General features: G+C 43.9%; 5 protein-coding genes across 5 annotated transcripts; 3 read left to right on the plus strand and 2 right to left on the minus strand.

Moving 5' to 3' along the window:
- Window positions 1-143: 143 nt before the first annotated feature.
- On the minus strand, window positions 144-1,668 carry HD556DRAFT_1451921 (uncharacterized protein; the record flags this gene model as incomplete). The annotated part of the gene is made up of 6 exons (XM_041308057.1): window positions 144-481; window positions 539-703; window positions 758-873; window positions 925-1,053; window positions 1,106-1,425; window positions 1,492-1,668. The coding sequence occupies 6 exons, from the start codon at window positions 1,666-1,668 to the stop codon at window positions 144-146; spliced, it is 1,245 nt and encodes a 414-aa protein (XP_041151803.1).
- A 455-nt stretch (window positions 1,669-2,123) lies between these two features.
- On the minus strand, window positions 2,124-3,692 carry HD556DRAFT_1315183 (uncharacterized protein; the record flags this gene model as incomplete). The annotated part of the gene is made up of 6 exons (XM_041301111.1): window positions 2,124-2,214; window positions 2,245-2,607; window positions 2,656-2,789; window positions 2,841-3,248; window positions 3,300-3,503; window positions 3,555-3,692. The coding sequence occupies 6 exons, from the start codon at window positions 3,690-3,692 to the stop codon at window positions 2,124-2,126; spliced, it is 1,338 nt and encodes a 445-aa protein (XP_041151804.1).
- A 408-nt stretch (window positions 3,693-4,100) lies between these two features.
- Window positions 4,101-5,548, plus strand: HD556DRAFT_1315184 (uncharacterized protein; the record flags this gene model as incomplete). Its single annotated transcript, XM_041301112.1, has 11 exons — window positions 4,101-4,287; window positions 4,358-4,367; window positions 4,417-4,488; window positions 4,578-4,614; window positions 4,664-4,740; window positions 4,790-4,824; window positions 4,937-4,996; window positions 5,046-5,089; window positions 5,175-5,397; window positions 5,429-5,451; window positions 5,501-5,548. 11 exons carry the CDS (start codon window positions 4,101-4,103, stop codon window positions 5,546-5,548), a joined length of 816 nt encoding a protein of 271 aa, XP_041151805.1.
- A 4,083-nt stretch (window positions 5,549-9,631) lies between these two features.
- HD556DRAFT_1197133 (uncharacterized protein) lies at window positions 9,632-9,808 on the plus strand (the record flags this gene model as incomplete). Its single annotated transcript, XM_041296301.1, has 1 exon — window positions 9,632-9,808. A coding segment is annotated over one exon (177 nt), but the record flags the coding sequence as incomplete, so codon positions are not given.
- A 62-nt stretch (window positions 9,809-9,870) lies between these two features.
- Window positions 9,871-13,605, plus strand: HD556DRAFT_1315186 (uncharacterized protein; the record flags this gene model as incomplete). The annotated part of the gene is made up of 13 exons (XM_041301113.1): window positions 9,871-10,164; window positions 10,225-10,340; window positions 10,765-10,927; window positions 10,980-11,125; window positions 11,179-11,573; window positions 11,625-11,807; window positions 11,877-11,988; window positions 12,039-12,775; window positions 12,815-13,060; window positions 13,143-13,238; window positions 13,298-13,324; window positions 13,347-13,364; window positions 13,541-13,605. The coding sequence occupies 13 exons, from the start codon at window positions 9,871-9,873 to the stop codon at window positions 13,603-13,605; spliced, it is 2,598 nt and encodes an 865-aa protein (XP_041151807.1).
- Window positions 13,606-14,139: the final 534 nt, after the last annotated feature.

Below are 14,139 nucleotides of genomic sequence, written 5' to 3' on the forward strand. Positions count from 1 at the left end.
CGCACCAAGTGACACTAACATTCTGTTTGGCTAATATTGCCAGGTCCCTAGTGGCGTCCACAAGCTCCAAGTAGTTTTCATTCTTGCTAAGGGTTTCTAAAAATGTGTATCGGTCATTGATGGCAACATCATCTGGTGTTGTCTCATGAGCGGCTGTGTTGTACGTTCTGTGAAATGAGAGGCAAATGGAGCCGGCGGCCTTGATCTTCTTCATCTAAGTCTAGGGTGCTCACTACTTTCGTCTTGGACTTCCCAGTGACCCGAATATCAGCATCCTTGGCCTTAATAAAGACAACTAGCTTCTGATTTGTAGCAGAACGTCGTTCCCAATGCATCCATAGACGATTTACCTCCTCTGTCTTCATATGAGAAGGGTCTTTGACCACAAATCCTGTGGGAACTGAACCAGGTTCCAAATAATTGGACGGGCTGGCAGTTATCACGCCCCAAGGTACAGGTCTAGAGCCACCTGTGCAGACTTCTACAAACCATTGAGTCAATCAAATGTCATGCACATATTGAAGATGTTAGATCTTACTGTATGAAGTATGAAAGATACTTCTAATCAATTCGTGTTGGCCCTTGAGGCCAATACCATCACGAAGAGGAAGTTTTGCATACCCCTCATCATCTACTATGATTTCAGGTAAGACAGGTCCATCCTCACAGTCTGAAGCCGCATGGTCTGAATCCTCTGAAGGGTCTATCAATTTAATAGTCAGTGAGCATGATATTTAAAATCAAATGAAACACGTACAAAATTCAGTCTTAGACCATTCTCCAAAGGATTCAAATCCATTTGCAGCCCACTCCTTGATACCACTCGAGCTCACAGAAAATTTTTTCTTGGCATTCTGAGGCGTAGTTTCGTGTCTATAGTAGTTTAGTTAGTCTTGAGATTTCCATGTTGATTTGATGACTTACAGACTGACGGACAATGTCTGACTAGCTTTTTTCTTATGACTAACAAGCATTACTATGCGACAACCCATGGTGCGCCGAATTTGCTCTGCAAAATCTTCCAGAGTTTTCTTGAGGTTATTCTTACGATATCTCAAGCCAAAGTGTTAGACTGGAATAACTGTAGATTTGAAGTAAAACTTACATTGCCTGAGTTTCTTCTGGCGCCCCCTCCTCATTCCATTTCTTCATGGCAAACTTGACCTCCTGCTGTTGTGAAGGTGTCATGTTGTTGAACCACTCCCTGGCATTCCCAGTGCGGTACTTGATTGAATACTCCAAGCCTTTACTCTGTTGTTGGGCCTTGTCATATGAGTCGATCTCCTGCTTAAATAATTTCTGTGCTACGTCCCACTCAGACAGGGGTTTCTTATAGAAAGATGGTTCTCTTGGGCGACTCGCTGCCTCACGTTCGTCTGCCTCTTCCTTGTCTTTGAGACTTTTGGCATAGTATTCTTTTATTGCCTGTAGGTAACATTTATGTATATCATCAGACAACTAAATACATGTACAGTATAAGAATTTTGTGACCTTTTTCAAGGAAGTAGGCAAGGCAATGGGTTCCTCTTGCTCGTCTTGAGCAGCTAGTATGGCCCTCCGAATCTTCCTCACCACAGGCTTTCCAACAGATGAGGAACCTGCAGCAAAAATGGCCTTAGAGTGAAGGTCGAGAATTGGCTTAAAGGCAATAGACCAGTCGGTAGACATCGTAATTGATTCAAGATAAAAATTGCAGGTAGGCTGGTACAGGCGGTAGGAGGGTGGCTAGCCGAAATTAATTTGAACACCCATGTTTATCAACAATAACGTGTGACTTATGAAAAGTCACACGTTATTGTTGATAAACATGGGTGTTCAAATTAATTTCGGCTAGCCACCCTCCTACCGCCTGTACCAGCCTACCTGCAATTTTTATCTTGAATCAATTATCAAATTGGATATATTGAGACGGTCAAATTCACATCAAGTAACAAGATTAAAGGCACATTATACTTCCATTGAGTGGAGTTAGACAGTGTAGATAATAGACAAATTCACATCAGGTAAAAAGATCCAAAACACGTTATACTTCCATTGAGCGGTGAGGGTATCTAATCAAGTAAGATGAAGAAAAATGAAACATGAAGGGATGTACGAAAAAGCTAAGACAAAATAATTGTATCCTAATCCTCATCCTCATCAGGGACACTAGGCATGGGCCTCAAGACAACCGAAATCCAGCAGGAGCCAGGTCTTTTGCCTGGCAAAAGGATCCTGGAATGAGGTGGTTGTGAGAATACATACTTTTTCCTACATTGGCCATTCTTGCATTCAAAGATGTAATCTTTGTGCATGTTGACAGAACACCAGGCGTTACTCCACCCACACTGTGGGCACTGGACCGGCAGGTACTGACCCCAGGGGCGAAGTTGGGAATGCGTCCAGGCGAACTTGGTAACGGCCAACGAACCTGAGTTGTCAGGCATCAGCAAGAACACGTCAGTGTGGCGCCCAAGTTTGTAGGACTGGCCCAACATGTCAGGGAAGACGATGTGAATGGGCAAACGCTCGATGATGACCAGCTCCGCGAATGCGAGCAAAAGGTGGGTGGCGAAACTCGGCTGAAAACGAACAGCATTAAAGCCAATAGTGGCTGTGATGCGATGACTGTTAGGGTTAGTTAGTATTTGCAAAGATAAGATCAAATGGACTTACTCTATGACCGCCTGTTGCAAGCCTGAAAAGGAAGTGACGTTGTTGATGAGCGCGCCACACGAAAACAGCCATAAGTATGATTCCGCGGCACCATGAATCAGGGGATGCCAAGGTGAAAGCAGAACATCGAGAACCTTTGGTGTCAAATGAGCAAATACAATGTTAGTCAAAAAAATGCCACTTACAGAGTGAACGCGTGCCGAAACGTATGACTTCTTGTTGCCCTCGTACCCAATAAATGGATCTCCATGCTCGTTGTCGGTGTGGTTAGTGATGGCGACGACGACACGAGCCCAGTTGGAGCTCATCAGCGACTGGATGATGGCAGTCGCCTGCAACCGGTACTCGTCGATCTTTGAGGCATTGCCGATGTCGAACACGATGGACCGAAATTCAAACCCTCCGCTGGGGAAGTATGGCCGAAGGAATTCGGAGGCCAGTTCGAAACAGCCGCCGGTGACGTCGTGGTCGACGAGGACGAGATGGAGCATGAGCGTGGGTGCCGAAGACAGTTGGGAATGGAGTGAAACCTCCAACGTAGCACGAATTTGGAGGAATGAAGGAAGGAGCGGTTGCCCCTTCCTGTAAAAACCCTATAAAATGAAGTGAATGTTAGTTAGCATGAAATAAACGAAAAAACTTACAAAATAGGGCGACTGAGATGCGCGCCCGTGTCGTTCCATGCCAACATGGCAAGATATGCAGACGAACGTGACGTCATCGGCCTGCACCGCGTGTGCACTGGCAGGCGGGATGTTCATGCAGTTTGAACACATCACCCGCGGACAGGTGCTGCAGAGGAAGAGGCAATCTTCCCCTACAGAACCGTCTCTGCAGATGAGACAAAACTGCAAATAAAGACGCGTGTTAGTGCAAATAGTAGGTAACTAATCACTTACCTCGTTGTGTTCAGACGGCTCTCTCACATTCAGCTCACCCGGCGCAGTGACCGCTCCAGTAGATGCCGGCAACGACAAGGCAATTCGTGGCGCGGTGCCACCGGTGGACTTCTTGCAGGTTTGTTTAGACTTCACCATGGTGAAGAGAGACTATTATAGATATATTCAAATTAGTAGATGACACGGCAAATAGCACTTACAGTTATGTAGTTCAAACAGATGCAAAGAGAGGAGAGCGCCGGCTGAATGTACTTAGAAAGAAATGAACAAGTTTGAACGTTGGTTGATTGTGACAAACAGATCCAAATAGTCACGTGATTATCAACAATAAACTCAACAGCGTCATAATATTGGCTAATCCACAATTCAACGCGTCGCGTGTCAAAAATCCACTCAACACGTGCCGGCGCGCCGGCACGTGTTGAATTTGTGGATTTTTGACACGCGACGCGTTGAATTGTGGATTAGCCAATATTATGACGCTGTTGAGTTCATTGTTGATAATCACGTGACTATTTACAAACAATAACAAACTGACACGTGAATATGAACAACAACAATCAGTTCTCACGGTTCAATCTCTTCTTTCGTCTTACCTTCATCATTCTCCTTCATCCTTTATTTCTGCCAGTGCCGTTACTTCAGGGCGACTTCCGGTGTACTCCTTTGGGTTCTTGCAGACTGCAGCTGCAAGAATTCAAAGGTACTACCCTACAGTCGCCCTTCAAACATAGTAAGTTCAACTTTGGTGGTGCGCCTACTTACTAACTGTTTTCATTTACATATACTCTCTTTCCCTTGAGGTTTCTCAAGGTAAGTACTTAATTGCTCACACCCGCTTGCTAATGTCTGTTGTACTTAGGATTTTGGAGACTTTGGATGGCGCAGTGACAGCCACTCCTCCCTTTGAGCGCCCTCCTGGCAGTTCCCTAACGTAAGTCCTTCTTTTCCCGCGTCTGCTTGCTAACGTTTGTTCTATTTAGGATTATACTTACGAATTTCGGGACTTTGGATGGCAGTTAGAGCCACTCCTCTTTTTGAGCGCCCTCCAGTTCCCAACGTAAGTCCTTCTTTTCCCGCGTCCGCTTGCTAACGTTTGTTCTATTTAGGATTATACTTACGAATTTCGGGACTTTGGATGGCAGTTAGAGCCACTCCTCCCTTTGAGCGCCCTCCAGTTCCCAACGTAAGTCCTTCTTTTCCCGCGTCCGCTTGCTAACGTTTGTTCTATTTAGGATTATACTTACGAATTTCGGGACTTTGGATGGCAGTTAGAGCCACTCCTCCCTTTGAGCGCCCTCCAGTTCCCAACGTAAGTCCTTCCTCTCTCATGTCCGTTTGCTAACGTTTGTTCTATTTAGTATTATACTTACGAATTTCAGGACTTTGGATGGCGCAGTTAGAGCCACTCCTCCCTTTGAGCGCCTTCCAGTTCCTTAAACGTAAGTCCTTCTTCTCTCGCGTCCGTTTGCTAATGTCTGTTCTATTTAGTATTCTGCTTATTGGAACTGGGGGTTGCGCAGTGCATGCCACTTGTCAGTGGCTCCTGCTTATAGGAACTGGGGGTTGCGCAGTGCATGCCACTTGTCAGTGGCTCCTGCTTCTTGAAATTGGCGGTAGCGCAGTGCATGCCACTTGTTAGTGGCTCCTGCTTATTGGGACTGGGGCTCAGCGCAGTGCATGCCACTTGTCAGTGGCTCCTGCTTCTTGGAATTGGCGGTATCGCAGTGCATGCCACTTGTTAGTGGCTCCTGCTTATTGGGACTGGGGCTCAGCGCAGTGCATGCCACTTGTCAGTGGCTCCTGCTTCTTGGAATTGGCGGTATCGCAGTGCATGCCACTTGTCAGTGGCTCCTGCTCCGACTTTTTAATAGCCTGCTCCAACTTTTTAATGGTGGTAAGCGCTCAATTCCTGATGACCTTAACTGATCTGTTTTGTTCTCTAGACTGCTGAACCTGCCGGTACTTTTGTGTGGCAAGTGCTCTCTAGTTAAGTGTTAATCTTGTCTTAAATTTCGGTCTAACGTTTCTACAGGACAAATTTGTATTGTATTATATTATATTTGCTACATACATTTTCACCTGGAGTGTTGAGGCTTTGGTGAGGAGGGCCCCCTCATTGAAGTCTCGCCTCCCCTTTTGTATTTGTTACTTTATTTGTTTGCTTACTTGTAGTAAAATTTATTGTCACTCGTACTTTGTATTTGAAAATGTATGTTGATGGATGCACTTTATTTGCTGCCGGCTGAAAAGGTCACGTGACCGTGTGTATATTAGCAAAGAGCCTTATTAAGAAAGCAAGCGCAAAAGCACAGTAGTGTATAATAATCAAACGCTGCACAGACCAAAGCAACTATTATCTACTACATGTCTTAGATAGATAATGTGTTATGTAGATCTCAATTCTGCCTTGATGCGGCTCACCATTGACATGCTGAAGGACGCTATCATTGATTATTGTCTGCCAGTCAAAATATACTATTGGCATAGGCAGATGGTGGCAGAACACTAGGACAAGTAGCCATGACGCCATATGATACAAACTTCCCTTCCCGGTCAGAAGGTTGATTCTTCTTTGAAATTGCCTTCTGACCACAGAGGGGAGTCATCATATGGCGTCATTGTCACCATCTGCCTGGGCTGCTAGCATATTTTGGACTGACGGACATTCTCAATACCCTACAGGCCGCTTAGAGGCTAGCCCGCCCTCAAAACTGTTCGTGTTAAGAGTTCTGCCTCAGAGGTAATACTTAGTTAGCTACACCTATACTGTAGGGTATTGAGAATGTTTTCTTCGGTTAACAAAGAAAACATTTTCAATACCCTACAGTATAGGTGTAGCTAACTAAGTATTACCTCTGAGGCAAAACTCTTAACACGAACAGTTTTGAGGGCGGGCTAGCCAGCCTCAGAGGTAACCTCAGAGGTATCTCCAAACTGTTCGTGTTAAGAGTTCTGCCTCAGAGGTAATACTTCGTTAGCTACACCTATACTGTAGGGTATTGAAAATGTTTTCTTTGTTAACCGAAGAAAACATTCTCAATACCCTGCAGTATAGGTGTAGCCAACTTACCTCTGAGGCAGAACTCTTAACACGAACAGTTTTGAGGGCGGGCTAGCCTCTAAGTGGCCTGCAGGGTTTCTCAATACCCTGCAGTATAGGTGTAGCTAACTTACCTCTGAGGCATATACTGTAGGGTATTGAAGATGTTTTCTTTGTTAACCGAAGAAAACATTCTCAATACCCTACAGGCCACTTAGAGGCTAGCCCGCCCTCAAAACTGTTCGTGTTAAGAGTTCTGCCTCAGAGGTAAGTTGGCTACACCTATACTGCAGGGTATTGAGAATGTTTTCTTCGGTTAACAAAGAAAACATTTTCAATACCCTACAGTATAGGTGTAGCTAACGAAGTATTACCTCTGAGGCAGAACTCTTAACACGAACAGTTTTGAGGGCGGGCTAGCCAGTATATGCCTCAGAGGTAACCTCAGAGGTATCTCCCCTCCATGGTCAGAAGGGAAGAGTCAGCCTTCTGATGGTGCAGGGCAGTTTGTATCATATGGCGTCATTGCTACTTGTCCTGGTCCTCCGGATGCCAATTTACTATTATACACTACTGTTTTTGTGATTGCATTCTTAATAAGTGAGTCCTTGCTGTCTCTCAAGGCGTTGAACTCCAGCTGGAAGTGTCTCCTGTTATTTGAGACAGGGATCCCACAGTGTAGTCCCAGATTCAGAATATCATTCATTCTTCTGTGGTAGTCTGCCAATATTAGTCTTCACTCTTCCAGCATCTGAGCGAGTTATTACAGTACTAATTATGTCACAATCTGGGCAAGACTTCATTTAATCAGTCTTCCATCAGTAGATTCCATTCATATATCCAAATTTGATCGCGGGACAATTTTTTCGGAATCATTTCATATAAGTTAAATTGAGTCTTGATCCGAACGAGCTGGTTGAAAATTTTCCTTGCTCACCATGGACCAACAAATGAGTCAATCAATCAAGCTGAGAGCAGCTCTGACCACAAGGATCAAGGAAATTATGGGAAAATCATCAGCAACAGGGATCTTCAGAGGGGGGATATTGCAAACTCACCTTCTACACAAAGCAAGGTGAGAGGTTATATTTAGGGCCTTATTTGATCCGCTCTATTAAATGGTCTCACTTAAGATTAAGAATTGGACATGAGCTAGACAGTTGCTTAGCAACACGTGATGTCAACTTCCATGCTTCTGCGTCAATCTCAGAATATGAGATCAATCGAGCTGCACTGACAGTTGCCCATGCAATGGTAAATCCTTGTGAGTTGTTTCACTCTGCAAGATATCACCTGGTTTTAAATTCACATCATTTGCAGATTATGTGGATTGGGATGTTGACAGATTTGCCGAAATGGCCAAAGTCTCTACACCTAAATCTGATGGTCCCCTCGCTAATACCAATCAGCTACCAAAGTACTTTTCTGCAGCTATGATCGGTAAAATTTCAGTACCAGCTACTATTGTGGACAGGCAAGGTAAAATTTTAACAATTTACTTGCCAAATATTCTGTCTTCTTCTCGGGTTGTATGTTCATTCTTCCTTGGGAATTCCCCTCATCAATTGATAAATTAAATTAGGAATATGTGAACTCAGCCACTAAGGGTTTACGGACTTTACTTCTTGAAACAATTACGTCCTCCACCCAACAGTCTTGGCGATCTCAAGGCTTTGTTGTCCCAGAGGGGGGTGGAGAATTTGGAGCAGGCAGAGTCACAGTATCACCAGCATATTTTATGCAAAGACACGAGGTATAGGCCAAATTTAGTGGTTGTTTAGCTACTTTTGACTTTGTTTGATTTCATTTGCAGAGACTGGAAGACCCAATGGTTACCTCGGCTTCCTATAAGTCTGTGGAAGTCCAAGAGTGGCTAGCTGCTTTATCAGCTACTGAATCTTTCTGGAATGCCATTACCGCTGTATCGGCTCCAGATCTATTCGAAGCAGGCACCTTGGCAATCACTCGTATTATTGAGGAACTTCAAGGTTCTGATAGAACATCACCACCCATCTGTGATTGGCCCTCGATCTTCTCAGGATTGGAAATAATTGCAAATCGTACAACTTTATCACACAGAGATTCTGGTGGCGCACCTTCTCTTTTTGATCTTCTGATTAGTTTAGGCAGTGGCCATGAGGCTAAGTTGACATTAGCAGATGTTGGGGCCGAACTGGATTATTACCCTGGGACAATGGTCTTCATTTCCGGGAAGGTTTTACAACATTCTATTGGTCCATGGGGTCCGGGAGAAAGGCTCGTTATTGCCCATTTTATGAGGGATAAAATCCACTCTAGATGCGGGGTATCCAGACCCCCCTTTCCAACACAGGCCTATTTTTTGCAGATGGTGGGGCAGCAGGATAGTTATTTGTTGTGACAAGTAGATGATAAGAAAGGAGTGGTTCTTGGAGGAGGAGGGGTGGAATGGGACAAATCAAGTGTTTGACAGTATACCTACTAGATTAGTTGATGTGATCTAGTGATTCCTATGAATGGTTTCAACTATCAAAAATAGAATGTTGATAATATCAATTTTTCCCCCCACACGTAACCCTATGTCTCCCAAGAAAAAAACTCGACTCAAGGCAGCTACATTTTCCTTCCAAGGAAGAGGTCGTTTGTCTAAAGGCAAGGACCTTGATGTTGCCTATGTGTCTCATAAACAAGTCATTGGAAAGAGAAGGAAGCCAACCTGGGTGGAATCATGCGCTGATAGCCTTTATGACACTGCCCCAACACCATCTCCATCCTCCAGCCCTCGTAAACGTATTAGAGAAGACACTCAAGGGTTGCAAAACAGTCATGAAGATTTTGATAGACAAACCCTTGGTGACTTTGTTTCCTATGTAGAGAACTCACAAAGAAAAACCAAGGCAAGCATAGTGATTCAGTGTCTTTTAATGATGTACTAAATAGAGATTATTACGACCAGACACAAAATGACTTCATCCAAGAATATCTGCCTTTCCGAGACTTGGAGAAACCCTCCGATGTATCCCAGTGCCAGTCTTGTCAGATTGGTGAAGGGAAATTCCGCTGTTTGACTTGCAGTGGAGATCAGACATTCTGTCGTTCTTGCATTGTCAATGCTCACCAGTTTTTGCCCTTCCACAAGGTTCAAGAGTGGACTGGGAAATGCTTCAACGACACATCACTTGAAGAATTGGGTTTTATCTGGTATATGGGCCATGGGGGACAACCATGTCCATTTTCTGACGACATGCATGCATGGGAGAATATTCCGATGGACGCAGAGGCCATTTTTCACCAATGGAGACAGTTCATGGTTCAACTATACCAACCAAGTTGACCATTGTACATTCCACTGGAGTGTTTTTGCACAACGTTGTCTGGTGCAGCTGTCCTGGGGTCGATTGTCAGCAGCATTTGCAATTGCTGAAAGCTAAATTATTTCCAGCCAGTACCACTCGACCACAGACTGCCTTTACTTTTGATGTCCTCAATCATTTTCTAATTGATGCACTGGAGTGCAAGACTTCAGCATCCAGCTTCTTTGAAAAAATCCGTCGAATGACCAATAACTGTTTCCCAGATACTGTTCCTGTAAGTCTTATAAGTCTTCTTGGTGAAAGTTAAACTAACAGTACCAATTTGTTTTTCTAGAATCGATATCGAGAACTTATGAGAGTGTCTCGACTGTGGAGAGACTTGATGAGTCGAAAATGGTTTGGCTTTGCCCATAATGATGAGCAGAAACCGGACAAGGGTGATCTGGCTTGGTTTTGCCCTGCTTGTCCACAGCCTGGGATTAACCTACCTCCTGACTGGCAAGCCAGATATGAAAGGCAAGTCATTTATCCATCTCATTCTAAGGAGAGGCGACTCAATTTCTCTACCACACTTGAGAATATCATACTCACTGGCTAGCCCTACACTGCATAGTGTACGAGAGCTCCGGCCGGACTGACTTATGTTCTAATCAAGCTGGCCAGCATGGCATAGACTGGATGTAAAACCAGGCCGGCCGGCACATTAAATTGGCTTGCTAGCTTGACACAGATAGCATGCATAACCATGCTGGCCGGTTAAACTGAGGTGCATAGATGTCACTCAAAGACATGCCAGCCAGAGAGTTGGTCCGGAGAGAGACTTCTACTTTTCTTTTTTGCACATTTTTAACCTTATGCTTACCTGTTTGTACAGTTGGCTTGTTTCACAAAGATATGTGGTAGACGGGAACTTCACTGCTCAACATATGGTAATGAGAAAACCACAGTTGGACATTAGTTTGTCAGACGGGCTTGGGTATATGGTGAAAGATCAAGAATACCAGACTCATCTGTCATCGGCTGTAGAAAGTAAAGAGGTGAGTTGGCTCATGACAACCACTTTTCGTTCATGCTTCACTATCTTTGTAGCGGTCTTCTTGCAGCAATCATCGTGCAGTAAATGCAGCCAATATCAGCAGGAGCAATCTTCGAGCTACAGGTGTAGGAGCAACTGCTTGTGCTCGACATGGATGCTTTGTTCCTCATAGTATAGTTGATTTTCAGAAGGGCGAAAGGTCTGTGTATGTCCTCCAAATCAACATGTTATGCAAGCTCAGGTAATTTTTAGACACATGAATATCGACTACTCAATATGCAATGCATTGAATTATCATTCAGCTGGTATAGACTCTTCCCTCATCATTTATGATGTGGGGTGTCAGTGGAGCATTAATTTTCTACAGAGAGTAGCCCAGAGCAAGGGCTTGTCTGTACCTGAAAATATGCACATCGTTCCAGCAGTTGGAAAATTCCATCTTAGCGCTCACAAATTAGCTTGCTTTGCAAGGTACAGCCTCAACTTTATTCAAGGGGCTGGACATGTTGATGGGGAGATTTTGGAGACTCTGTGGGCACCATTCAATAAGATCTCCCCAACTGCTCGGTCAATGAGTCAGGCTCACCGTCAAGAAGTTCTTGATGATCATATGCGAGACTCAAACTGGAAAAAAATAGTGGGAATAAGTAAGCCCTCCAAATTTTGCATTTGAACAAGCTTGACAATTGAGCTTCCAGTGAAGACTCTCTTGAAAAAGTACAAACGGGCTCTCAAAGGTGTTGATGACACAAAGTCTCCCTTTGACGAGCTCACTCTGTCTCTGGACCCTGAGAAGATTTCGATATGGAAGATCGATGAGAAAAAGGCCATGGAACAACGTGGAGAGTATCTTGACATCTATCAGTTGCAGATGAACAAAGGTAAGTGAACTCTGTCTAGTTGTGAGGCTGCTATTCTTGTATAGACATCTGATCAGTATTTGTATCTAGCTCCAACTATGGCAGAGATTAGACTCAAATTAACTGAGTCTGAGAATACCGACACTAGCAAACCTGGGACAGTCTCTTGGCTCATTACTGGCATCAATCTGGAGGATTTACAGTATGTAACCAATAAAAATAGAGAAACCGTTTGACATAGTACTATTTTAGGGATGGACTAAGGGCAGATATTCGACAACTTCCTACTGATGCAACCCCAGGACAGAAAGTTTCTATAGAAGAGAAGCGACAGAGATTGACAGCTAGGATAGCTAAATTTCATGAAACAGCTGATGCCATGACTGCTGGTATGGATCTTGGAACTGCAACAGTGCATTCCGACGATCCTAGATTCTGCTATGCAGGTCATGATGAAAATGGTTGGGGAGAGGTCTCAGATGAAGAGATCTCAGAGTATATTGACGAAGAAATCTTGGCTGAAGAGATGGGTATCTGGATGCCATCATCAGTGCCCTACCAGGATGCATTGGCTCTCGGACTGGGTCCCCTCCAAGCTGAAGAATTAGAACTTCGAAAGGGCCAAGCCAATGACTGCCTCGAAAAGCTTCGAATGGCCCTTGGTCATAAGGCCATCATCTATCGTCAGTATTTTCGAAGTGCTAATTCTACATGGGCTGGGACTAGGTCAAAGCAAGAAGCTCAACGCTGTCAGCTCAAAATTGACAAGTGTGTAAGAAGCTATCAGAGGGCAAGGTCAGCAATGGAAGGTCTAGGCATGGACAAAGCCACCTTGGGGAGTCTTTATCAGCCAATATCGCCTACAGAGCTCAGTATAGACAAAGAGGTGACAGAAGAAAATAGATTTGGACAAGGGTCAGACAGGCTGGCTTGGTTTTGGAGGGGAAATAATGCAAGCCAAGGTCAAGACGATGCCTGGATAGATGAATGTAAGAAAAAATCTTTATCTCTATGATATGTCACTAAAGCTCCAACCGATCTAGTCTACAGGGTGAACTGGTTGAAGGCTAAGGCTAGATGGAATAGATGGCAAGAGGAATTAAGGCTGGTAAGACATGAAATGGGTTGGACCATAAACTGGTTCAAGTACCACCAGAATGAATGGGAGAGAAGGGGTGGCCAAGCCACCAGACCTGGTCATCAAGCCTATGCTTATCAGCAGGTCTTGATGTGGGGAAGATTTGTTGAGGAGGCAGAGAAAAATTTCAATGGATGTCAATTTATACTTTGATCTGGTATACTGTCTTTGCTAGGAAAAATATGACAGGATAATTCTCAATGCTAATGAATGACAAGGTAGCTTAGCTAGCACTAGCTCCACTCTATGTAGTCCACAGCTGGCCGAGATAATTGTATTTAAGATATGGACTGGCCAGATGGTTCCTACAGCATGTATGTACATGGCTGGCCCTTATAAGAGTATATAACTAGCTTATATCTACCCTATGCAGTCCATGTAATTCTGATACCAATAACTGGTTAGCCTTGATTCTACAATAGACAGAATCAAGTCGGCCGGTATGAAATGTTGAAACCAATAACCAGCCAGTCTTGATCATACATGTCGTAGGAACTATCTGACCAGTATACAAATCTGAAACCAATGACTGATCAGCCTTGATTCTACTATTGTACAATTAAACCGAGCAATATTAAAACTAATAACTGGCCAGTCTTGATTCTACATGTTGTAGAATTAAACCGGCCGGGATGCAATGTTGGAATTGAAAACCAGCCAGTCTTGATTCTACTGTTGTAAAATCAAACCGGCCGGAATGCAATGTTGTGATTGAAAACCGGCCAGTCTTGATTCTACTATTGTACAATTAAACCGGCCGGGATGCAATGTTGTGATTGAAAACCGGCCAGTCTTGATTCTACATGTTGTAGAATTAAACCGGCCGGGATGCAATGTTGTGATTGAAAACCGGCCAGTCTTGATTCTACTATTGTACAATTAAACCGGCCAGGATGCAATATTAAAACTGATGACTGGCCAGTCTTGATTCTACATGTTGTACAAGCTATCTGGCCAGTATGAAATTCTGTAACTAATGACTAGTATAGAAATTACAAAACAATAATTAGCTAGTCTTGATTCTACTATTGTACAATTAAACCGAGCAATATTAAAACTAATAACTGGCCAGTCTTGATTCTACATGTTGTAGAATTAAACCGGCCAGGATGCAATGTTGGAACTGATAACTGGCCAGCCTTGTTTCTACTATTGTACAATTAAACCGAGCAATATTAAAACTAATAACTGGCCAGTCTTGATTCTACATGTTGA

Source organism: Suillus plorans, assembly GCF_016647745.1.
Source record: "Suillus plorans strain S12 chromosome Unknown HD556scaffold_166, whole genome shotgun sequence".
NCBI classification, from domain to species: domain Eukaryota; kingdom Fungi; phylum Basidiomycota; class Agaricomycetes; order Boletales; family Suillaceae; genus Suillus; species Suillus plorans.